Source organism: Anabrus simplex, chromosome 2 (assembly GCF_040414725.1).
Source record: "Anabrus simplex isolate iqAnaSimp1 chromosome 2, ASM4041472v1, whole genome shotgun sequence".
Taxonomy (NCBI): domain Eukaryota; kingdom Metazoa; phylum Arthropoda; class Insecta; order Orthoptera; family Tettigoniidae; genus Anabrus; species Anabrus simplex.
Window position 1 is genome coordinate 736116904 of NC_090266.1, and position 26075 is coordinate 736142978.

At 39.9% G+C, this 26075-nt stretch overlaps 1 protein-coding gene across 3 annotated transcripts in view; it reads right to left on the reverse strand.

The window, feature by feature from the left end:
* LOC136864419 (interleukin-1 receptor-associated kinase 4) overlaps positions 1 to 26075 on the reverse strand; it is a 316630-nt gene that overhangs the window by 174797 nt on the left and 115758 nt on the right. For all 3 annotated transcript variants that reach the window (XM_067141393.2, XM_067141392.2, XM_067141394.2), the window contains one exon: positions 1663 to 1941. In XM_067141393.2, coding sequence (XP_066997494.1) covers positions 1663 to 1941 — 279 coding nt within the window. The remainder of the gene's footprint in view (positions 1 to 1662; positions 1942 to 26075) is intronic.

A 26075-nucleotide genomic window follows, 5' to 3' on the forward strand; every position in this document is an offset into this window, starting at 1 on the left:
TCATAAGGGTATTACCTTCATCTCTCTCGCACATATTTGTGACCAAAATAGATCCCAGCAGCGTAGGAACGGCTCCAATTCAAGGTTGTGCTTATCCGGGCTAACTCGGATACGGTCCACAGCATGGTCACGCGCTATAGGCAATAACTCGGATACGGGCATGAATGTGTTAAGACGTGAAGCAGACTCCACTTTCGGTCCCTCTTTCCTTCATTTGAACTGTCCCTAACTGCAAGACAATCTTGTGAATTGTGGGAAGTCTTTTGGCAGAAAACACAACCTATCTATTTCTTCTTCTCCTCTGTACTGAATATAGTAGCTACTATCAGAATACTAACCTTAGAAGTTTCAACACACTTCTTATTTCTACCATTTCAACTGGGAGAGAAACTAGTTTCAGCACAGTCAAGATGCTCCTAGTTTTCTACTTTTGTCCTTAGGAACTCTAAGAACAACTCCAATACACCGGTGGACTTCTTGTGAACATTTTCGTCAAGTGATGCCTTTTTTGTTGACCTGTGATGCTCCCAGACCCTCAAAATATCTTCTGGTAAAGCCGACTCCACCACTGGAAACAGCACTTGCTGCTTATTTATTGGATGTAACCCCCTAGCCATTCGAGTGCATGCAACTGTGTCTCTAGTTTGCCATAAAGCTGTGCTAAGGTTAACTGCTTAGATTTATTTGTCTGCTGCAAGACTGGTTTTAATAATTCCTGAATGTACACTTCAATAAGGAATTCGTCACTTGCAAAGCTGGACTTAAGCTGCTGAATAGCTATGGGATAATTCTCTGCAGACGAAGGGAAGCTTTGTATTAATTCACGTGCTGGTGAACCACTTTCCACCGAATGAATTAAGTACTAAAAACCTATCTTCTACGTCAATATTCAGGTTATCGTTAATTTTCTGGAACTGTCCCCAGAAGGCAATCCATCATCTTAGATCCCCATTAAACTGTTCAACTCTAATTTCATCAATTTATAATTACACTGATTAGAAGTAGACTTGTCTGAAATCGTGGCAACTTCTGTAAGTCTAGCACTCTCGCATTTTATGTTAGCTGTTAACAATAATCCCTATATTGCTCTGATATGTCAAACTTCTTATCTTTTTCATTCAGCGTTTTATCATCAATATTCTGGAAAAAGAATTGACTGACTTCTTTTTCAATCTTGAATCAACTTTATCAGACAATATACAGTATGATACACGTACTGTTTCACTGAAGGTAGCTTCATCTTGGAGCACTTTGTTGAAGTCGTTATATACTCGCATAAAAATACGCTTGTACTGGGTTAGTTGTTTTACCAAATTCTCCACTGCTGCTTTGCCTTAGTCCTGTCATCGTTGCCTCTATATTTCATTCAGAAATAGGCTTATAGTGGAAAATATTGACACATTATTATTTCAGTGCACATGATGCACACTGTCATGTTTTGTACATACAATATAACCCAAACATGCAAAGAAATATTAGCTCATGCTCTACAGTCTCCTAGATCATTTCTGATACCCAGGATACACAGACAAGCAGCAACAGATACATTCAAATGAAGGTACAGTATTAAGTGTAAAAAGAAAAAGATATTTATAGGACTACATGCAGTTGAATTAAGTACTCACATGAATTAATTTCTCAAGAGTAAATGAGTTCACCTACCTCGACAAGGCATCAACTTCATTTTTGAACTGTTTCTCAATATTGACTACATCTCTCTTCAGTTTCTTGACAGCCACATAGTTGTTAGAGGAATACACCCCTAGATAAACTGATCCAAATGCTCCTGTTCCAAGTTTACGCCCTTCATTTATTTGGTGGTGTGAGGTCAAAAGTTCTTCACAGAAATTAGCTGTGCACTGCTCTAATTCTGAATAAGAGACGTGGGGAAGTGCTGTATTCAACTGAAGCGATGAGTCTTCCACACCACCTGTGTTCTCCCTAATAAGAAAGAGAGAAATTATTTTGAATTTAAATGCAATTCTCATTTCAAAGACAAGTTAGGGGGGAAAAAATTGCTAGAAATATGAAATATTCCACTGAATTTACACATCTCAGTAGGAATAATATACTGAAGAAACAATGATATAAGCTGAAAATTATTAAACAACTCAAATTTACCCACAGCTTATGCCTTCGATTGCTTCATGGAGTGTATTACTGTAGTCATGTTCTAATTCGCGAACCGGGGGGCAACAGCTGAATGATTGAAATAATAACATTAAGTTATTTATTAGACCACCTAATCAATACAAAATCGTCTTGGATGATTTACATAAATTTGTTAGCTAATAGTGGTACATGTTTCGCCTTCCCTGAAGGCATCATCAGCCATAGTCTTAACCTTAAATTAAAAATAAGCGTCTAAATAACATGTAGTAATGAAATGAATTTTAAAATCTTGAAGAGATTTGAAGTGAAATAACATTAAAAATAACAATGATGGTTTGAAAATACAATGTGATGAGATACAATAGTGGAAGTATTAACAAAATTAACATTAGAAGGCTGCTAAAATAAGTACAATGGATAAAACAACAGATTGTTATACAACAAGTAGTAAGATTGCATAAAAGTAAAGTTGATAGTCTGGCGGTTATAATTAGACGATGGCGAAAAATCTTATATAATCAAAGTAAAGAAGAGAGAATAAAAGTCAAAGTTAGTCGAGAGATCCGAAGTTAATCATGATCTTGAAGATAAAAGACGAAAGTCAGATGCATATGGTGAAGTTGTAGAACACTTTTTTGTTGAGGATATGAAGTTGGTGAATAGAAGTTGAAGAACAGTTTCAAATAGGATCACTATGGACCATCTCAAAATTTGAAGTGATGTTCAAATGTTGTAAATTGTGAGTTTGTAGATATTCTAGTTGAAGAAGCATATAGAAGTGGAATCTGTAAATGGAAGCAAGAAAAGTAGGGTTAATTGTGTGAAAAGATATTTGAAAAATATTGAAGTAGAATCGTATGCACTTACCATTTGATGGTGACAAAGCTGAATGGCCTAGTAAGTGGTCCTGAGAGTAAGGATACCAAATGCTATGGAATGGAAGTGGGTATCTTGGACATATTCTGACTCATGGCCCTCCTTGTGCTCATGTGGCTAGGACTATACAATCTATCATTGGTCCCTAACCCATTAAAGGGGAGATATTCACTGGGGCTATGTGTAAGTAGTAGCATCCTGCTTCGCAGAATTTACTTAGATCAGAACATTTTAGGCAAGCCTCAGACCTATGGGAGTAAAGGAGTCTCACTTCCATTTGACAGGCGACGGACACCTTGGAAATATATATGTGAATGAAATGGAATTCGATGGGGAGCTATCAATATTAATGGGGCTTAAGGAAGAAAGAAGGTAGAACTGGCTGAGCCAGCAAAGAGGATGCATCTGGATGTGTTAGGAGCTGATGATATTTGGATAAGGGAAGATAACGAGGAAGACGTAAGAGACTATGAAGTATATTTAACAGGTATTATAAAGCAAAGAGCAGGATGTAGGGTTGGACTGTTCCTCAGCAATACTATTGCATGCAATATAGTTTCTGTTAGGGATGTAAATGAGCGAATGGTGTGGGCAGATATAGCTGTTGGACGAATTAGGATGAGAACTGTCTCTGATCTGTAGAAGCAATTATCTCTAGGCCTAGAATAGAGAAAGTAAAATCTGCCTGTAGACGAATAAAGGTAGAAAATATCCAGGACAAGGAATTCAGACAGATGTATTAAGTAAAAACTCCTAATAGACAGCAAGCAAGTTCAGGATATAGAAAGAGAACTGGTGGCATACAGGGATGCTTTAAAAAAAAAATTGATTATGTAACACCGACACAGATACTGTAGGTCTTATGGCGACGACAGAATAGCATAGGGCTAGAAGTGGGAAGGAAGCAACCATGGCTTAATTAATGCACAGCCCCGGCGTATCCCTAGCATGAAAATGGGAAACCATGGAAAACCATCTTCAGGGCTGCTTACAGTGGAAATCGAAACTACTATCTCCTGAATGCAAGCAAACTGCGCAACCCCTTGCATACACGGATGCCGTAGTAGAAACAGCAAGAGAATGCTAAGGAGCAAGTGCATGTAAAGATGGGGGAAAAGCAAACATCTTGGTGGAATGATGAAGTGAGAGCAGTTTGTAAACGAAAAAGGAACGTATAACAAAAATGGCTCCAAACAAGGATTGATGCAGACAGGGATTGTATGTAGATGAAAGAAACAGAGCAAAACAAGTAATTATTGAATCCAAGAAGAAGTCATGGGAAGATTTTGGTAATAAACTGGAAAGGCTAGGTCAAGCAGTAGGTACCTTCCTGTACAGTAATAAAGAATCTTAGAAAGGAAGGGATAAAGGAAATGAATAGTGTTTTAGGTACATCATGTGAACTCATAATAGATCCCAGGGAATATCACTGGACAGGTGGAAGGAAAATTTTCTCAACGTAAAAGGAAATTTTTCTCTTGACATCGTAAACAAATGAATTCATGGGGAAGAAGACAATGATGTTGGTGAAATTATGCTCGAACAAGTGGAAAGGATGGTAAATAAACTCCATAAAAGCTGCAGGAATAAATGAACAGACCTGAAATGCTGAAATATAGTGGGAAGGCAGGGATGAAATGGCTTCAGTAATTGCACCTACAGTGAGTTTCTCTCATCGGCTGGCCAGCAGGCACGTCCAGCTTATCTGCCTCCCACTGACCCATCATTCCCCACTCCGTGGCATAGCAACAAGAACAGCACTTCACTCACTTTATCCGTGCATGATATGAGGTAAAAATTAAAATGAAGAAAATAAGAATTAAGAAAATAAGCTCGTAACTTATGACAGGAGATGTTGGAAATGTTCTCCTCCTGCATCCACACATTTCTGGCATAACCTTAGGAAACTCCGATACACATGCATAAGTTCGTCTTCTGTAATTGAGGCTATTTCTCTCCAGATATGTTCTTTCAGTTTGTCTAACAGATAAGGATTTCTTGCATATGCTTAATTTTTTTAAGCCACCCCATAAATAAAAGTCACAAATAGTTAAATCTGGGGACTGTGACAGCCATAAGTCTGTACTAATAACACGGTCTTCACAAATAAATACCCTTTCCTCTACTGTGTACATATGTGGAGGCATTATGAGAATTATACCCCGAAGTAACACTTCACAACTCGAGAACAGGTAGAACGACAGATCAACACTTAATACACGTTCTAAGCATGGACCTGAACTGAGAAGTGCGGGCATTCCCATGCTGTCGCTGCTTTGTGTAACGGGAAGTGATGAGTCAATGGGAGGCAGATAAGCTGGGCACACCTGCCAGCCAACCGATGAGAGAAACTTGCTGTATCTATAAGCAAAGGAACAGGATGGATTGCAACAACTATCAATGTATTTCATTGATCAGTGTGCCAGGCAAGGTGTTCACCGACTTTTTGGAAGGGAGGGTACGATCAGTGGTTGAGAGTAAGTTGGATGAAAACCAGTGTAGTTTCAGACTACAGAGTCGGCTGTCAGGATCAGATTTTCAGTATGCACTAGGTAACTAAAAAATGATAAGATTGTGATAGACAGTTATTTTTACGTTTCGTAGATCTGGAGAAGGCGCATAATGGAGTACCTAGGAAGAAGGTCCTAGCCATACTGGGGGATTAAGGGACTAAGGGTAGATTATTAAAAGTAATCGAAGGCACTTATGTTAACAATTAAGCTGTGATGAAAACTGATGGTAGAATCTTGATTCAAGGTCCATTTTAGCTTATATTATGTAGATTACTTTACCCCCCCCCCCCCCCCATTTCACTGCAGATGGCTCAAACAAGTCAAAACATGTTTGAATTTTATTGCTCCATCTAATGATGGAATGATGTTTTGTATTGAATTAGGAGGATACATTTAATTTTTTGCTTTGTGAAGTGAAAACTGTCAATACAGAATGATTCTAATATCTTATAATAATTACTGACGTCTTTGCAATTCATTTCACCTTTACAAGGAAATTTAATTTGTCCAATTCAATATATACATATCTCTCATAATTTAAATGAAATCAACGGAAAAAAAAGAAGAACATTCTACTTGAGATCTTCATTTCACACATTTGTCACCAATTCTATAATAAAAACGAACCCCGCCTCCATCTCTCCAACTCAAAACCACTCCTCCTTTCCCCCCCCCCCCTCCTCCCCACCAGCTCAGCACCTCCCTCTCCTTCTCTCTTCACTCCTCCCATCCTTGCAAACACAGCTGAGCCAGCAACAGACACGATCAGTGAAAGCGAGGCCGCTAAATTGAGGTCAGGCCATTCGAGAGGGTAACTATTTAATAAGCAAGTTTAAAGCTTTCTTCACACTTATTTTTTACTTATTAGCCCAAGTTTCTCATACATACTTTTTCCATTACAGATTTGAAGTTAGGGGTGCGCAGCTGTGAGATAGCATCCGGGAGTTAGTGGGTTCGAACTCCACTGTCGGCAACCCTGAAGATGGTTTTCTGTGGTTTCCGATTTTCACACCAGGCAAATGCTGGGGCTGTACCTTTTTCTTTTTCTTTAATTTTACACTTTGCTTTACGTCACACCGACACAGATAGATTTTAGGGCGACGATGGGATAGGGAAGAACTAGGAGTAACAAGGAAGTGGCCATGGCCTTAATTAAGGTACAGCCTCGGCATATGCCTGGTGTGAAAATGGGAAACCACGGAAAACCATCTTCAGGGCTGCCAATAGTGAGATTTGAACCCATTATCTCCCAGATGCAAGCTTACAGCTGCACGGGCCTAGCTGCATGGCCATTTCTCCTGGTGTGTACATTAATTAAAGCCTCGGCCACTTCCTTTCCACTCCTAGCCCTTTCCTATCCCATCACTGCCATAAGACTTATCTGCGCCGGTGCGATATAAAGCAAATCGTAAAAAAAACCCGTATAGCCTCTGGAAAAGTTTAGTTGTGACCTAATGAGGATGAAATGAATGGCAAAGACTTCATAAATACCCAGTCCCCAACCCAGGGGAATTAAAGAGTATAAGGATGTTGATTCCAAGAATTGAACCAGGGCCATTGCACCAAAGGCAAGCATTCTATCCATTTAGCCATCTTTCAGTAAGATGGCAATATGCTATTAGTAGTGGAAGTGATTTATGTTGCTCAGAAACAGGACTGCTATGTCTGGAGAGAGAGAGGGTAAGGAGCAAGAGAGCTCTGCGAGCTCTGCCCTGGGTGGCACGGTATCTGTTCGACCAACAACCGATAAGAACACTAAAGGGCCCACACAAGAAAGACGTTATGTGTGGAGGAGACCAGTTTCAGGGACTCCCGCTGGTATTGTTCAGTTGCCATGAACATGTGTAGGCGTTAGTAACATTATTACTAATTCATGTTATTTAAACTTCAACTGGCCACTGAATTTGGACACCAAAATTTTAAAGTGTTACACTTTTCAGAAACAAAGTATGCTTATAGTTTTACATGAATGTTTTATTTAAAAAATCCCAAATGTACTGCACAGGATTCAATCTTCATGTATCTAAGTGAGAAGACATCCTCTACTGTCTCTCTTTACCAGGCATCACTTACCTTAATAATAATAGTAATAATGATAAATTTTTTTTACGAGGGACTGTGGAAAATCTTCAAAAGACACTTGTGAAGGGTCTGCTCTCCACAAGTGCGTGGGATTCTTACTCACTAAAGAACACACACCCTTTTCCCACGATGTGTGTCATCACCCCAGAACCCCTCTCGCATTACTTCAGGGTGATGATGTGCTTACTCGGTCTTTCACGCGACTTTCTCCATTTCTCCTTTATGGGCGTTCGTACGCTTCTAAATCCCTCTTCTTCTGATGAAGGACATCCTCCACATACAGCCCACATGATCTCAGGATTCCTGGTTTCGTAGCATCACAGAAATAATATTATCAGGTGTCAGTTCTCCCAATTCAGTTTCCACACATCATCTCTTTAACATCCAATGGCCGTACACAAAGAAGGTGTGAAGTACATCATCAATGTCGTCACAGTATATGCATGCTGCATCAGTTGCTCCACCCACTCTATGCAGGAATTTACAAAAATATCCATGTCCTGTTAGAAGCTGCATGAGGTATTAGCTGACTTCACCATGAACCCTTACAACCCACATATCCAAGTGTAGTATTAGTCGATTGGTTCATTTACCCGGAGGGTAATTTTCCCATCTGAGTTGCCGTCGCCTCATCCGTTGACTGATGGCATACTTCTTTGCACATTTCTTTCCCAGCTCTCCTTGGGTACGCCAGACTTCTTGTCACTTCAATGCAAGTAGATCTAATGGGCTATTGCTGCTACCGTGAGCATTGTAGGTTTGGAAACCACGCACTATGCACATGCAATATGTAAAGCTGCTCTCCGTTGTATGGCAGCTATCCTTCTCTGATACCAAGCAAATCTCAAGGATTCTGCCCAGATTTCAGAGCCATACAGGAGCATTGACTGAACCGTCGACATGAGAAGGCATCATTTACTGGATTTCGGAAATTTAATATTAACCATCAGTCTACTAAGTGCAGTCATGTACTTCACTGCCTTATCTGTCGTTCTCTGAATATGTTTCCACAATGTGAGCTTGGAGTCGAGTGTCACTCCTAGATATTTTGAGCCCATAGACATTTAAATCACTAACTCTCCAACATTCACTGGCACAAGAGTCTCGATCCTTTTCCTCGTCTGAAGAACTATCTCTGTTTTGTGTTCTGATAATGTTACCCTGTGACTCATCATCCATTCTTTTATGCGCCTCATCACGTGGTTCAGTTTGATTTGAGCCACCTCAACATTACGAGCCACTATGAAGGCGGCCACATCATCAGCGTTGCAAACAAGCTTCGTGCTCTGGCATCTCCAAACGTAACAAGCCATCACACACGATGTTCCAAAGATCTGGGCCAAGGATCGATCCATGTGCTGCACCAGCCATCAGTCATTTTGTCCTTTGTCCATCTTCCGTATCATACACCAGAGTGTGATCCTTGAAGTAGTCTCTCATTATGCGCATAAGATATTGTGGTAGCTTGAAAATTTCTTCAAGAGCTTCCAACATGTCACTCCACCTTGCCGAATTGAAAGCATTCTTTACGGCACTAGTCACAAGAAGTGTCAATTTACGGGAATGATGACTGCCCGTTTGTGCTCTTTCTGCTGTATTCACCACCTACCACACTGCATCCAACGTCGAGTGCCCTCTCCAAAATCCATGCTGGCGAACAAATAAATCCCCTGCTAGCTGAACTGCTGAGAGAATTCTGGGCTGCAGAAGTTTTTCCAGACCATTTTCAGCTGTGTTCAACATACATAAGGTCTATAACCACCAAGTTTTCCTTTGCTGATCAAAACCAATCGGGCCATTTTCCATCGGGTACTACAACCACCCACTTGCAGGCAGTGATTGTACATATTCAGCAACAGTTCTGGACAGAGTTCTGATATTATCTTTAGCACTTCTGCAGGTATACCATCTAGTCCTGGAGCCTTCTTGTTTCTAAGACAGCTAATAGCTCTATTCAGCTCTTCCACTGTGAAGAAGGGTATATCATCCAGTTCTTTTTCATCACAGTCAATCCTCTCTGGATGGTCGGGGAATAGTGTATCCACAGTTTCTTTAATGGTTTGTGGATCCATATTCGGGGTTGAAAATGTCCCGAGTTTCTTCATTACAATCTTGTAACCTAGTCCCCATGGATCATCTTCCACTTCTTTAGCCAATGCCCACCATTTATCGGATTTACTCTTTCTAACTGCATTACGAGTTCCTTCTTTGTTGACTTGTACTCTGCTCAGACTAAGGCATTCTCTGGACTGCCTCTCATCCTCTAAGCCCTGTGTCGAAGTTGCAGACAATTCCTTCTCAGCTCAGTAATCTCTTCGGTCCACCAGTACACTTGCTATTCCGTGGTCTCTTTCGGGACATTGAGACATTGCATGCTTGCTAGATTAGCTGCATGGTGAGTTCAACACATACACCAGCTGCTTCTTTCCCTCTACAGCCAAAGCATTTTTCTGTTATGTTTTCCATTCCATTCCGCAATACATCAAGAAACTTTTCCTTGTTGAAACCGGCTATGTTCCGCCGTGCTGGCCTGCGCAAGATGTTTCTTACTTGAGGAGATACCTGGAAAGCAAAACTTTCCCAGGAGCAGACATGGACTCTGACCACAACTTGTTGGTCATGAAATGCCATCTGAAGCTGAAGAAATTGAAGAAAGGAAATAATGCAAAAGGATGGGATCTAGACAAGTTGAAAGAAAAGAGTGTGAGGGATTGTTTCAAGGAACATGCTGCAAAAGGACTAAATGAAAAGGCTGAAGGAAACACAATAGAGGAAGAGTGGATAGTCATGAAAAATGAAGTCAGCAGGACTGCTGAAAAAATGTTAGGAAGGAAGAAAAGATCAACTAAGAATCAGTGTATAACTCAGGAGATACTAGACCTGATTGATGAACGACGAAAATACAAGAATGCCAGAAATGAAGAAGGCAGAAAAGAATACAGACGATTAAAGAATGAAGTGGATAGAAAGTGAAAGGTAGCTAAGGAAGAATGGCTGAAGAAGTGCAAGGATGTCAAAGGTTGTATGGTCCTAGGAAAGGTAGATGCTGCATACAGGGAAATCAAGGAAACCTTTGGAGAAAGGAAATCTAAAAACCAAACCAAACCCCATGGCACTACAGCCCTTGAAGGGTCTTGGCCTGCCAAGCGACCGCTGCTCAGCCCGAAGGCCTGCAGATTATGAGGTGTCGTGTGGTCAGCACGATGGATCCTCTCGGCCGTTATTCTTGGCTTTCTAGACCCGGAAAGGAAATCTAGGTGTATGAACATTAAGAGCTCAGATGGAAAGCCACTTCTAGGAAAAGAAGACAAAGCAGACAGATGGCAGGAACATATCCAACAGTTGTATCAAGGTGAAGATGTAGATAATTTGGTTCTGGAACTAGAAGAGGCTGTTGATGATGAAATGGGAGACCCAATTGTGAGGTCAGAGTTTGACAGAGCTGTGAGCGACCTAAATAGGAACAAGGCACCTGGAATTGATGACATTTCCCTCTGAACTACTGACTGCCTTAGGAGAAACCAGCATGGCAAGGTTATTCCATTTAGTGTGAAAGATATATGAGACAGGAGAAGTCCCATCCGATTTTCGGCAGAATGTTGTTATACCTATTGCCAAGAAAGTCAGTGCTGACAGGTGTGAAAACTATCGCATCATTACTTTAGTATCTCATGCCTGCAAAATTTCAACACGTATTGTTTACAGAAGAACGGAAAAACAAGTTGAAGCTGAGTTGGGAGAAGATCAGTTTGGCTTCAGAAGAAATGTAGGAACACGTGAAGCAATCCTGACTTTACGCCTGATCTTAGAGGATCGAATCAAGAAGGACAAGCCCAAGTACATGGCATTCGTAGATCCAGAAAAGACATTCAATAATGTTGATTGGGCCAAGCTATTTAAGACTCTGAAGGTGATTGGGATCCGATACCGAGAACGAAGAATTATCTAAAATCTGTATGAAAATCAGTCTGCAGTGATAAGAATTGAGGGCTTTGGAAAAGAAGCAGCAATCCAAGAAGGAGTGAGGCAAGGCTTCAGTTTGCCACCCTCCTTTTCCATGTTGGCATAGGACAAGCAGTAAAGAAAATCAAAGAGGAATTTGGAAAGGGAATCACAATAGAAGGAGAGGAAATCAAAACCTTGATATTTGCCGATGATATTGTTATTTTATCTGAGACTGCAGAAGATCTTGAGAAGTTGCTGGATGGTATGGACGAAGTCTTGGGTAAGGAGTACAAGATGAAAATAAATAAGTCCAAAACAAAAGTAATGGAGTGCAGTCGAACAAAGGCAGGTAATGCAGGAAATATTAAATTAGGAAATGAAGTCTTGAAGGAAGTAGATGAATATTGTTACTTGGGTAGTAAAATAACTAATGATGGCAGAAGTAAGGACGACATAAAATGCAGATTAGCACAAGCAAGGAAGAGATTTCTTAAGAAATTTGCTCACTTCAAACATTGATATAGGTATTAGAAAGCTGTTTTTGAAGACTTTCGTGTGGAGCGTGGCATTGTATGGAAGTGAAACATGGACGATAATTAGGTCAGAAAAAAAGAGAATAGAAGCTTTTGAAATGTGGAGTTACAGAAGAATGCTGAAGGCGAGATGGATAGATCGAATAACAAATGAAGAGATACTGAATCGAATTGGCGAGAGGAGACCGATTTAGCTAAATTTGATTAAAAGAAGAGATAGAATGATAGGACACATCTTAAGACTTATTCAGTTGGTTTTTGAAGGAAGTGTAGGTGGTAAGAACGGTAGGGGTACACCAAGGTATAAATATGACAAGCAGATTAGAGCAGATGTAGGATGCAGTAGTTACGTAGAAATGAAAAGGTTAACATAGGATAGGGTGGCATGTAGGGCTGCATCAAACCAGTCTATGGACTGATGACTCAAACAGCAACAACAACAACAACAACAATGCACAATATCCTCTGATGAGGTGGTTACATCCAGTATTGTTCTCTGACATCCTGACCGTCAAAAATGTTGGTACATTTCCAATGTTTTTGACCACCAAACCCGTTTTGGCTGCCATCTCTATTATACGTCGTCCTCTGGAGTCTGTTTGTGGCATGCCCCATTCCGATGCTTAAGCATTAAAATCTGCAGCGACCGCTGGTCTGCTTTCCATTCCACGTAATGCATCTTTTTTTTTTTTTTTTTTTTTTTTTTTGCTTAACGTCGCACCGACACAGATATGTCTTATGGCAACGATGGGATAGGAAAGGGCTAGGAAGTGGAAGGAAGCAGCCGTGGCCATAATTAAGGTACAGCCCTGGCATTTGCCTCGTGTGAAAATGGGAAACCACGGAAAACCATCTTCAGGGCTGCCGACAGTTGGGCTCAAACCCACTATCTCCCGATTACTGGATACTGGCTAATGCATCCTCAAGGCCATCAAGTTTCATCTGAATGTTGGGAACAGATTCATCTGGCATAAAATAACAGCTTACAATAGTGATTCCCCCAATCTGTACCCAAACAAAACCATCTTCACGTCCATGCTCTGTTACTGAAAATTTTCCTAGATCTGGTATCCAAATTGCAGCTGTTCCAAGATTATCCATGAACCACCCTGGATGGTCCCTCTCTTGATATGGTTCGCTAATAATAACGATATCTGCTTCAATCTCATAAATCAGCTGTGTCATAAGGTCGTTAGCTGTTTGATTCCTGTGTATGTTTGCTTGAAAGATTCGAGTCATTTGCTGTGATTTTTGGCCTTTTCAAGAGCTTCGCAAAATATTGTGCATGCACCGGATCCAGGAACATGATTTTCTTTAGCTTCATTGACACACTTGTCTGTACAAAGCATGCATCGTGGATTATTCTTTTTTCAGTCTACTGCCTTATGGCCAGATTCTCCACACTTAAAATAGAGCTTACTTCTGTCAGGGCCTGTGCAGTTTCTTGCCAGGTGTCCATATGATAGGCATCGAAAGCAGCGAGGTAACATGGTTCTAGCACGTACTCTGCAGTATAGCCATCCTACCTTAATTCTTCCTGCTTCCAGTAATTTCTGAGCATCTTCATCTTTAGTTTTGAAGATGGCAAGTTTCTGTCCCCAGCTGTTTGGTTTTGAGACCGATATTTTCAGCTCTCCTTGGGGATTACTGAAATCTCATCTCACAGCTTCCTCCACATCTGCAGCGGTAGTGGCGTCATCCATGTCTCGAATCTTCAGTGTATTTCGGGGCATTAAAGCCTTTACATCGCCATCTTGTCTAATGGCATCTCTCAGAGATTTACTGAATATCTCCCTGTTTTCAATCTGTGTTGTTTTATTGAATTCACGAAGAACAGCCCAACTATTGTTTTGCAGATAGATTGGATGCCTGTTCCACTGTCTTCCGGCTTCACCCTGTTCCTGGTATCCTTCAAAACATCAGTGAAGGTCTTACTGTTCATTGGTTTGATGATTACGGCTTCTGAACAACAAATTGATTTAGAATAAGGTCGTTTTGCACTCTCACTAACCACTGTACCTTCAAGATCGTTTCTGGCCCATTTCATTGGAATATATTCGTGCTTCCTATCCTCACTCTTCTTCTTGGATAGAAATGTTTCCCATTTTCCTTGGTCTTCCTCCATGTCATTTGTCACTGGTGATGTCCTGGACAATTCCTTGTTCTCCGTGGTAGTTGATCTCTGCTTTAGTTCTTCTGTAGATTTCTTTCACGATATCCTACGTGTTGCTCCAGCTTCTAAAGCTTCTTCCAACTTCATGAGGCCTTTTTTTATTTCCATTTTTTGATTCTTAAGAGGAATAGCCATGATTATACCTGCTAACTTTACAAAACCAAAAATCAGGAGATTTTTATATGAAAATCAGGAAAAATTAGGAGAAATCAGGAGATATAATTGGTCAAAACTGCTTATTCTACATGTCTTGCATAATACAATATATCTATAACACTTATTGTCTCAAAGCCCGACTGTTGCTACAACGAGGCTACAAGGCTGAATATGACACACCTCTATTATCTCACAGGAAGTATGTGAGTGAGATGATCGGAATCTGATAAGCCTTCCGAAAATAGTATGAACTCATACTCCACATGCATGTATCGGTCATGCACTTCAATGCCATTACTTAGCAAATGCCTAGATTAATATATTTCATCAAGTGCCCACATAATTATACGAAGCGCAAAGCTATTTGTATCAAATAACTAGTTGTTGTACCCGTGCTTCGCTACGGAATTCTCAGAAAGATTGTCCTTACAGTTTTCTCCACTGAAGTGAATCAACACAGGTCGTTACAATGATGTCAGCACGAATGTCACGATTAAAAGTAATGCTGTCATATGAAATATTCGATAAAATGAAAAACAGTTTTTTCTCACTTTTAAAGAAAAGAACCACAGTGTCGATCTAACAGTTCAAAGTTCCAGAGCTAGAATGATCAGGCCACAGACAGCTGCTAACACTCCTGCGTCATTATTCCATTTAAGATGATGCTTGTTGTTTAAAGGGACTTAACATCTAGGTCATCAGCCCCTAATGGTACAAAATGCGACGAAATGTATTGACAATTTAAAAGTCCAAAATCCCGCCGGCAAGCCGGTTAGGACCCCACTATCTGCCACCTGGAACGCGCCACGTGGTAGTATTACCTCTCTCCCTGCTACGCCAACGTAGTAGGTTCGTGGTTATTCCATTTAAGTGTGCACACTGCTCATTCCAATCACTGTCTCAGAGTAGGGATCGAATAGCTGGAATACTATGATGATCCAGTGTGTTACATACCAGTAGTAGCAGAAAAGAACCAGAGGAATGGCATGCTAAAGAAGAGAGCTAAATCCCCAGCTACTTCCCGCCAATATTCAAGCAGGCTGTTATACTAGGCACGCAGCAATAATCCCATCTATTGGAGATAAATGGCAGCAGAATACACAAAGCACATCACAAAAAACAATGGTCAATGTAATGTTATTGTTGTTCAATTTTATGGGCTGTCCACATTGCAGGCTTTCACATTTAGTTTTCTTCCAACTTTGTGATATTAGAGCATCTGATGTAAAGTGAGTACTCCTTTCTTTTATGACTCCCTCTTGTGTTATTATTCGAGCAATCGTTCCTTCATGACCTTTTTCTCATTCTTATAATCATCTACACAATATTATTATAGTCAGTACAGTAAAATTGAAGAAGACATAAATAATCAGAAATTGTACTCTCTATAACTACAGTATTGTTATGTAGTACTTTATTGATATGACCATTAGATAGGTAATTAAAAATTAAATTTTAGCACCCTCCCCTAAACCACCATTTCGAACAGGGTGAATAAAATTATTTGTAGCGTGGACAGTAGTTCCTTATTCCCAGACTTTACATACTGATTTTCATTAAATTCTGTTCACCCATTTTATCGTACCTCGGCACTGATGTGGCCTTGGCAACAAAAATCCAAATTCATCAATATCTCTGTTATCATAGCCGGTACGATGAAAATGTATAAGACATAAATGATAGGAATTTAATAATATATAATAATTATGTAGTATTTATCGATAGGGCCAATATGTGAGAATTAAATTTTAGGCCTTTCCCTAAACTACCATTTCACTCAGCGTGAACACAATTATTTATGGCCTAGATTGTAGAGACTTATTCCCCGATTTTCATTCAATTATCTTCAGTCATTTTCTCGTGATGTGCACACATACATACATTCATTACGGAAAATTAAAACGTACATTTCTCCTTGTTACTGTGGTCACGACCGGTACAGAAATATCATTCTTTATAAATTCTGAGCAATGTACAGACACTCTTTCTTTTTAGTTATATTGAGATAAATTAAAATTAGTCACAATTTTCTCCAAATGCCTCCTAAAATCTCTAGACCGAGCTCGATAGCTGTAGTCGCTTAAGTGCGGCCAGTATCCAGTAATCGGGAGATAGTGGGTTCACCCACTGTCAGCAGCCCTGAAGATGGTTTTCCGTGGTCTCCCATTTTCACACCAGGCATCTTAATTAAGGCCACGGCAGCTTCCTTCCACTTCCTAGACCTTTCCCATCCCATTGTCGTCAGAAGACATACCTGTGTTTGTGCAACGTAAAGCAAATAGCAACAAAAAAAAAATCTCTAGAAAAGTCACTAGTCGTTATCATTGAAATTATATCACTAAATTACTAAAAAAGACTCCATATCTAGTGACTAGTCTCTAGAATCGACTAGACTGATGTGAACGAACACAGCACGCAAGAATGAGAGACTCACGATCGATATACGCATCGCGATTAACAGGTTTCAATAGACATCACACATTCGCGCACATTTCTCACATTAATAAGCACAGATATTTCATTTGAAAGCAGCCAATGAGTCAAGGACTTCTGGCCACTCGCGTAAAAAAGCTGAAATGGAGGGATATGAAAACAAATGTTTGAAGTTCACCAAACAATAAGCTAAAATCGAGAGAAATAATAGAATTGGGAAAATTGGGAAAAACTGTCAAAAATCGGGAAAGTTGGCAGGCATGCATGATGTTCTTCAACAGTGATGTTACAGTCTCAAGATGCACCTCTTCTTCATACTGATCCTCCGTTATCTGCCGACTGATATCAATCAATCAATCAATCAGATTTAAGTCAATACTCCTACCGTTCCTGCCATTTTGGATGCTTTCTCTTGATACTCCAGACAGCTCCACTATATTACACTGAATCTCTGCCTCTGCCATCATGCCAATGAGGAAGTCTAACAGGCCGTCACTTGAACCGAGGGGATGATGTCTTATGTGAACGCTAGGAGTGCTTGCACTAGAAAACGATCGTCTATCTCTTGCAGTGCTACTTCTGCGTGATTTTGATCTTTGGCAAGATGGCTGCTCACAACAAGATTATTTTACCACAAGCTTTTCAATATTTCACTCAATATTCTCTCATTCCAATTTTAAACACACACATCACCATACAATGGAGCATGAAATAACTGTACAAACTTGTTTAGGTAAGTATCATCACAATATAAACCCACTTTCTTGAGCTATCTTATAGCTGCGAAGTTCACACGTACTTTCATGCCTGTGTAACCATGTGACTACTACTACTACTACTACTACTACTAATAATAATAATAATAATAATCTAAGTTCATTCACACAGTAGATCAGAATATAAATTTCAACTCACTACGAAAATAATACAAGTCCGCAAAGAGTAACTTTCCACTTGTAGAATTCTTTGTCCTAAGACATCGCAATGATCATCATAGTGTCATTATTCACACGTTGGGTAAGTTGAAAGTATTCTTTCATTTCTAATATGAAGGTGGATTAGATTCATGATGGGTCTTCTTACTGTGTAACTTGTGTTGTAAGACATTTAGTTGGGTTCCATGTTCGAGTGTGTGATTCATAGGGTGTTGCAGTTTGTTTAACTTAAACTCGCTATTGCATTGCGGGGATAGGTGGTAAATTAGCTCTGGTATATTGACTTATAACTTCCACTAAATATTGTCAACATCACCAGTATTCTCTTTCGTCAATTTTGACACTATTTGATCGACGGAGACTTAGTTACGACCACGTAAGACCTCAAATTCCGGGCACCAACCTAGCATTTCGAGGGGAGAGGGAGAAATATATAGGTAACTTTCATCAGCAATAACAGTAGCACTTTCAAATCAATACATTAATCTTCTAAATCAGCAACACTAAATCTAATAACAAGGACGTTGCCTTCTAATCGTCACTAATACATATCACCTTTAATTTCGAAAAAACACATTATCAGCCTACAAAAGGTTCATATACCATACAGAATAACTAATTCTCTCACATGGGGCTCACTCTTCCCGCTCATCGGGCGAGTACGACAAGTTTTGTACGTGTATACAAGATTAAAACAGCTCTATTTCTTGTCCCATAGGCGCTAATAAAATGTAGTTTTCTGTCGAACTGTAATAATAATAATAATAATAATTTCTTGTTGCTCCAATGCAAGTACATCTATTGGGGCTATTGCTGTCACCGTGAGGATTGCAGGTTCAGAAACCGTGCAGTATGCACGCGCAATATGTAAAGCTGCTCTCTGTTGTACGGCAGCTATCCTTCTCCGATACTAAGCAAATATCAAGGATTCAGCCCAGATTTCAGAGCCATACAAGAGCACTGACTGAACCATCGACATGAGAAGTCGTCGTTTACTGGATTTTGGACCTTTAATATTTCCCATCAGTCTACTAGGTGCAGTCATGTACTTTACTGCCTTATCTGTCGCTCTCTGAATATGATTCCAGAATGTGAGCTTGGAATCAAATGTCACTCCTAGATATTTTATGCTCGTAGACATTCATAGATCTGTCTCTGTCTTATCCGTGGCTTTGACAATATGAAAGTGACTGAGGTATGAGCGATGCTAGTAATTCCAATCCTTATGCAGCCAGTCCCGGCTATGAATGGTGTGAAAATGTTGCTCATAGGGTCGGTTGGTGTATGCATTTCAGTGGGCTTGGCAGACTGATATGTAATAGCAACGCTGACTCGGTGAGGAAAGCAACGGGAAACTACCTCACTCCTCATTTCCCTAGTTCGCCTCTTCAGTGATGCCTAGGCCATCTATGACAGCTGATGGCAGAGCTGTTGAGGATCCGACCAGTGGAATCGCTGATGGACTGAACATACATACATACATACATACATACATACATACATACAATCACTAACTCTCCAACAATCATTGGCACAAGAGTCTCGATCCTTTTCCTCGTCAGAAGAACTATCTCCGTTGTGTGTTCTGCTAGTGTTAGGGCGCTGTCACACAGGATCGATCGAACAACTGCGATCAACCGACTAAGGAACAAACCTACAGAGGGCAGTGGCAGCAGTCACACAGCATCGATCGCCGGCGATCAACTACGAGCGATGAAAATCGACTGGTTTGTGAAAACAAACATGTCCGTTTTTCAGTTGCAGTCGTTCGAAAGTGGCGGACCTAACATTGTGGTCTGTGGAAGAAATAGACAAATTAATTTGTCTAGTGCATGGAAATGAAGTACTACACAATCCTAGACTCCCTGGATACAGCAATAGGGAGACTGTAGATTTTGTTTGGAATGCTATAGCTTCCAGAATTGGGACGAAAACTGGTAAGTTAGTTTTAGCTTTATTATTTTTATGTAATGAGTAGTGTTATCTCATATTAATTATGGGTAAAACTTATCATATGGAATAGATTGGTAAAGAAAGTTGCACTAGAAGTAGTAATTATTGTTCTCATGACAATTAAAGACAAGTTTGGAAAACATAAGCAGTACTTACGTACCTAACCTCTATATCTTCCTAATCGGCACATGGAATGAGCACCATTGTTCTCTTTCATGACAAATAAGTGTATGCCATAAGTACTACGTGAAGTGTTTCTTTGTCACAATATAGTAATTCATTGTTTCAGGAAAATGTTGTGCCAAAAAATGGCAAATTTTGAGGGCAGGATATAGAGCTCGGAGAGGTAGCACACCCCCGTCAGGTTCTACCGGACAAAAAAAGATGCTCTGAGCTTTTTGGAACCCTTCATTGCTGGAAGAAGGTATATTTCTGTGATACTTATTTTTATTAATACCGTAGGCCTACAGTACAGATCCATGTTCTAGTAGTGAAAAAAACAGTGAGGGGAAAATGCAGTCTGTAGACGTTAATTTCTACCCTCTGTTCATTAATGTATCAGAATCAACTGAAACTAATAATTTTCTGAACATAAGGCTTGTTTACAGACTAAAATTTACCTCCTATTTAGAAGAATTGCATTAATATGTTTTTTTTTTTTTTTTTTTCAGTTCTATAACAAACACACCCAGGCCTATAGAAGTGGCACCTGATGTAGGAGAGCCTTCTCAGCGAGATGAAGTGGAGGAGGACGAGGCAGAAATAGAGCTTGTGATGGAGGAGTCTAACTCCTCCAATTCAAGTATTATTAAAGGAATATCCAGTCCAGTGACTCCTTCTACAAGCAGGTTTGCTACCAATGCAAAAAAAAGGAAATGTGAAAGTGATATGCTAAATAAATATTTGAAAAAAAAAAAAAAAATCATCATCAATGTTATTTTTAGAGAGTCTCCATGAGGACATGGAAAAACTTAGTGAAGTAGATCGAAGGGCATTTAGAGTAAAAGTTCAAGACCTGTTGTACTCTTTCTTAGATCAAGGAAGAAGGTAATAAAATGTGTGTCCTCGAGAAATTTTCTACTTTTTCAATTAAATCTGTTGTCCATTTACTTATCCATCAACATTTATTGGAATCCACAGCATCTGAGGGGAAAATAGCCTTAACTCTTTATGTGGTAGAACCTCCTACTTTAATTGAAGGGTTGGGTAGAAGAAGGGCGTAACTCGAATTACGTCCTTTATCTGTAAAATGACTCTGCAGCAGCCATTGAAAGCGGCTTTACACTAGCTCCCATAGATGGCAGTGGAGAGTCAATTCTCATACATTGCTGAGTTGCACCTGTCTTCCAGATCGCGGCTGTCTTGAGCAAGACGGATGGCTAATCACAATTGCTGCTGTGTCACCACACGCAAGTTCCAATGAAAGTGAATACAACTGTTCTGACGAAGGAAATAGTAGTGACAAGTATTTATATGATAAGAAAAAGAAGAACAAGGGTAGAAAACGAAAAAGTTTTAAGAGATCATTAAGCGCCGACGAAATTCCGGGAAAGCATATACAAGTACTTCAAGAAAATGGTGAGTATAATAGCCTACTTGTTAATATTGCACTGGCGAATGAATCAAGGGTACTATGAATGCAGGCTTATACTATAATATACCGTACATTAGATCTACGTAAGCACTTAAATACTAGGTCTAACTAATATTTTCCTGCAGGTTAACAAGAAAAATTTTAAACTTGTTGAACAATACTGCATGAAGAGATGCTATGAGATGTCTGCTGATGACCAGGAAATTCTTCATGGAGGGTTTTGGGGGAAGTGGAAGCAAAGAACAACAGGATACACTTCTTATGGGATACATGGAGAAGAGGAACATCAAGAAATGCCAGGAATATTTCATGTTATTGTGATATTGTGAATATTTAATCTATTTCTTGCATTGCAGGTTTCTAGTAAACATAATGTTTTGTAAAAATGATTGTCATCGTAGTAAATATTATACAGTATTGTACCTCCACAAGAAATACCGTACATACAGTCAATTTGCAACATTACATTCATATGGTTCCTTTTTTCAACGACCTTCAAAAAATATTAAGGCTCTGGTTTTGCGGGTTATTGAAACATTGTCCATAAAACTCACTGTAATCACAGGAGGAAGTGAATCTCTAAAACATGCATGAATATCGTTACATTCCAGTAACAGATAAAAGGTCTAGGTAGTTTTCGTTGATTATCTCAAAACTATGTTTTTTGAGTTACGCCCTTCTTCCACCCAACCATTCAATTGTAAGATAATGGCATTACTACAATATCTTAATGTGTATATTTTATGTGGTAGAACCTGTGTGGTTAACAAAAAAAGGGTATTTTGGAATGGTAGGTCCTTTCTGTGTATATGTAACAAGCAGCTGTAGATCCATGTTACATAGATTACATTAATTTCTACCGTAGTATAGTCTGCCACACAACATGATAAAGAAGGTCTTGTACTTTAATAGGGATAAATTTTCACCAGGAAGCAACATCGGGAAAACGTAAGTATTGGTAGAAATCTTGGTTATGCTTACTTCATAAAATTCCTGTGTTAAGTAGGAAAAAAGCAGGTGTTACAATCAAACAGGTGTACCATTTAATGAAATTATTACAGTGAATACCAAACCAGTTCTATTATAAAACATACTTCTCCTAAGCCTTTCAGCGTTCAGTATGCAATCTGTGAATTTAATAAACACCTCCACAATCCTCTGTATGTACCTAGCTCTGTAGCTTCGTTTAGTTTCTTACCTAATACATAAATCTTTAGAAACTGCATCATCTTGGTCTCACTCTACTTCTCTCCCTGACATACTCCATTATTCTCTCAGGTAATGTATCCTCTATTTGCCTTATGCGACCCCACTCCATAGTGTATAGCTTCATGCATCAAGTTCATTCCTAACTTAGATCAACTTATCTTGTGCATGAGAATGAAGTGCTACATAATCCTAGACTACCTGGGTATAGTAATTGGAAGACTGTGAATTTTGTACGGCACTATTGCTTTGAGAATTGGGATGAAAAATGGTAAGTAGCTTTGTGTGTTAAAACCTGCATGGCTAACAAAAAATGGTATTTTAAAATAGTAGGTTCTTTCTATGCATATGTAGTAAGCAGTTGTACAGTACAGTCAGTCTGAAATCAGACCGGTGTAGAGACAGTTTTTTTCCGAGAGCTGACTTTGTTTTTACGGAATACTGCAAGCTCACTGCACCTTGCTTACCATACTACTATCCTGGATGATACACATCCTAAATACCTACTTGAAATTGTCTACCTATTCCAGTTTTGTATTCCCAACCTGACATTCAATTCTCTTTTAGGTGTCTTCCCTAATGCAATCACTTTAGTCGTATTATTTTCAAGTTGCAAGATATTAGACTGCATGGTTTCAGCAGATTTTTATCATTAAGACCTAGTCGTCTGTATAGAAAAAACTGCTTACTACATTTATACCTAACTGAATCTCTCCCTGCCACTTTATACCTTTGTAACTTAACCTTTATCTCCTCATTGCAAGGACTATACTGCCATTGATCATACCTATTTGCAACAGCCATTATTCTTGCTACTGTCATTTCAGTTACTTCTAACTTATAAGATATACTGAGTCCATTGAGGGTATCAAGGTAGACACAGTCTTTTTTCTCTTGTGCTATAGATCTGTATGAACAACAAAGGCAAAAGAATGCAGCTTTGTCTAATCCCTGTAAGCACCTTGAATGAAGAACTCATTCTACTATCAGTTCTTACTGCAGCCCTATTGTGAACATAAATGCTTTTGATTTCTTTCAATAATCTGACTGTAATCCTGAAATCCCCCCCCCCCCATTTTGGCTAACATCTCTTTCCTCAGTACCCAGTCATATGCCTTCTCTTGATATACAAAACAAATATAACAGTCTATTCCTCACATAGCGTTTTTCAATTACCCGGTGCGTTCTGAAAATCTGAAACTGGCATCCCTTCTGTGGTCTAAAACCACACTGGAACATACCCTCAACCACTGACCATACCCTCCATTCCAAAATGTTGGCGAACACCATGCCTGGTATACTGATCAATGAAATACCTCTATATGGTTGCAATCCTTGTTCCCTTGCTTATAGATAGGTGCAACTACTGCTCTTGTCTAGCCAGAAGGTACCGTACTAACATTACATGCTATTGTTATTACTCTATGAAATCATTCCATCCCTGCATTTACACTATAATATTTCACAATTTCAGGCCTAATTTCATCTCTTCCTGGTGGTTTGTGACAAAGGCATTTATTTACTATCCTTGTCACTTCAAGTGCAATTTCACTGACCCTACTGTCCTCCTCCATATGTGATTGGTTGTATACAATGTCAACAGGAATATTTCCTTTTACATTGAGAAGATCTTCATAATATTTCTTCCACCTGTTCACAGATTCCCTGGGCTCTACTTTCAGTTCACCTGATTTACCCAAGATACTATACATTTATTTTTTTCTCTCCCTTTGTAAGATTCTTTCACTGTCCAGAATCCCTGCCACTTGACTTACCTTTTCCAGGAACTTACCAAAATCTTCCCATGACTTCTTCATGGATTTAACAATCATTTGTTCCACTCTGTTTCTTTCATCTACGTACAATTTCCTGTCTGCATCAGTCCTTCTTTGAAGCCATTTCTGATATGCCTTCCTTGCAAGTTTACAAGCTGCCTTCACTTTATTACTCCACCAAGATATTTGTACATTCCCTATCTGTTTCTACTACAGCATCTCTGTATGCCATCCATTCTCTTTATGTATCCTGAACATGTTTACTGTCTATTATTTGGAACTTTTCACTAATCATAACCATGTACTTCTGACTAAAATCCTCGTCCTGGAGATTTTCTACCCTAATAATGTGACTGCAGTCAGTTACCACTTTTTCCTAGGCATAGAGATACTTGGCACTACAGATCAAATAGTGGTCTGTATTATAAAATTCTCGGAATACCCCCGCAATAGTATGCTCTGAAGAAATAATTAGCATTTGAACCATGTTAGCCCTAAGGTTCAAGGTCCACATCAATATATCGGCGCACAACCACTGACTGGTAAAATGTGCTTGCGACTCTTGTTGTCGCTATAAGGTGATGAATCATTGTGACATGAACAGATGTGCAGGATGCCTCACAGACGTACGCGAGAACCGTACCGTCCAATGAGCGAGTTTGAAAGAGGGAAAGAGGGTTTGAATGAGTGAATGTAATGTATCCATCCGGAAAATTGTGGCTCGTGGGGGACGAAGTGTGTCGACAGTGCAGTGGGTGTGTACATGATTGTTCCCAGAAGGCCGTAGAACACGACAAGATGGGTCTGGGTCGCACCACCCAGACCACCCCCCTCCAAGGAAATCAACACCTCATCCAAATGGCATTGCAGGACAAATCTGTGTCTTTCTCGGCTCTAGCGGAACAGTGTAACACATCGTACACTCTCAGGAGTGACAGTCTGCAACCATTTATTATGGTCAGTACATCGAAGAAGGTATATGATAAGGATTTAGATGCCCACATCCGTGTGGATTCGGTGGGTTAACTAGGGTCAGTTCTTGTCTTGGTGTATGGAACGACACTAAGGACAGGAATGGCAGCAGATAGTGTTTTTGGAGAAACCCAGGATCTGTTTGTTTGAAAATGATGGCCGCATTTTGGTTCACAGCAGACAGGAGAAGCATCACGGGACGTTCACACAAGACATATAGCGCCAACTCAAGGCCTTATGGTGTGGGGTGCTATTGGGTACAACCACAAATTACAGTTGGTGCATGTCCAGGGCACTGTGACCAGTTTGCATTTAAATTTTTATTTTATTTTATTTTATTTTATTTATTTTTTTTTTTTTTGCTAGTTGCTTTACATCGCACCAACACAGATAGGTCTTATGGCGACAGTGGGAAGGAAGCGGCCGTGGCCTTAATTAAGGTACAACCCCAGCATTTGCCTGGTGTGAAAATGGGAAACCACAGAAAACCATCTTCAGGGCTGCTGACAGTGGGGTTCGAACCTACTATCTCCCGAATACTGGATACTGGCCGCACTTAAGCGACTGCAGCTATCAAGCTCGGTGTGACCAGTTTGACCTACGTGAATGACATCCTGCGACCCGTAGCCATACCCTTTCTACACAACACCCCAGATGCCATATTTCAGCAGGACAATGCGCGACCACATGTTGCTGCACGAACACATGCCTTCTTATTGTCACAGGATGTCAGATTGTTGCGCTGGCCCGCCTGATCAGCGGGCTTGTCGCCAATCGAAAATGTCTAGAATATGGTGAAACGACGCATGCGGTGCTG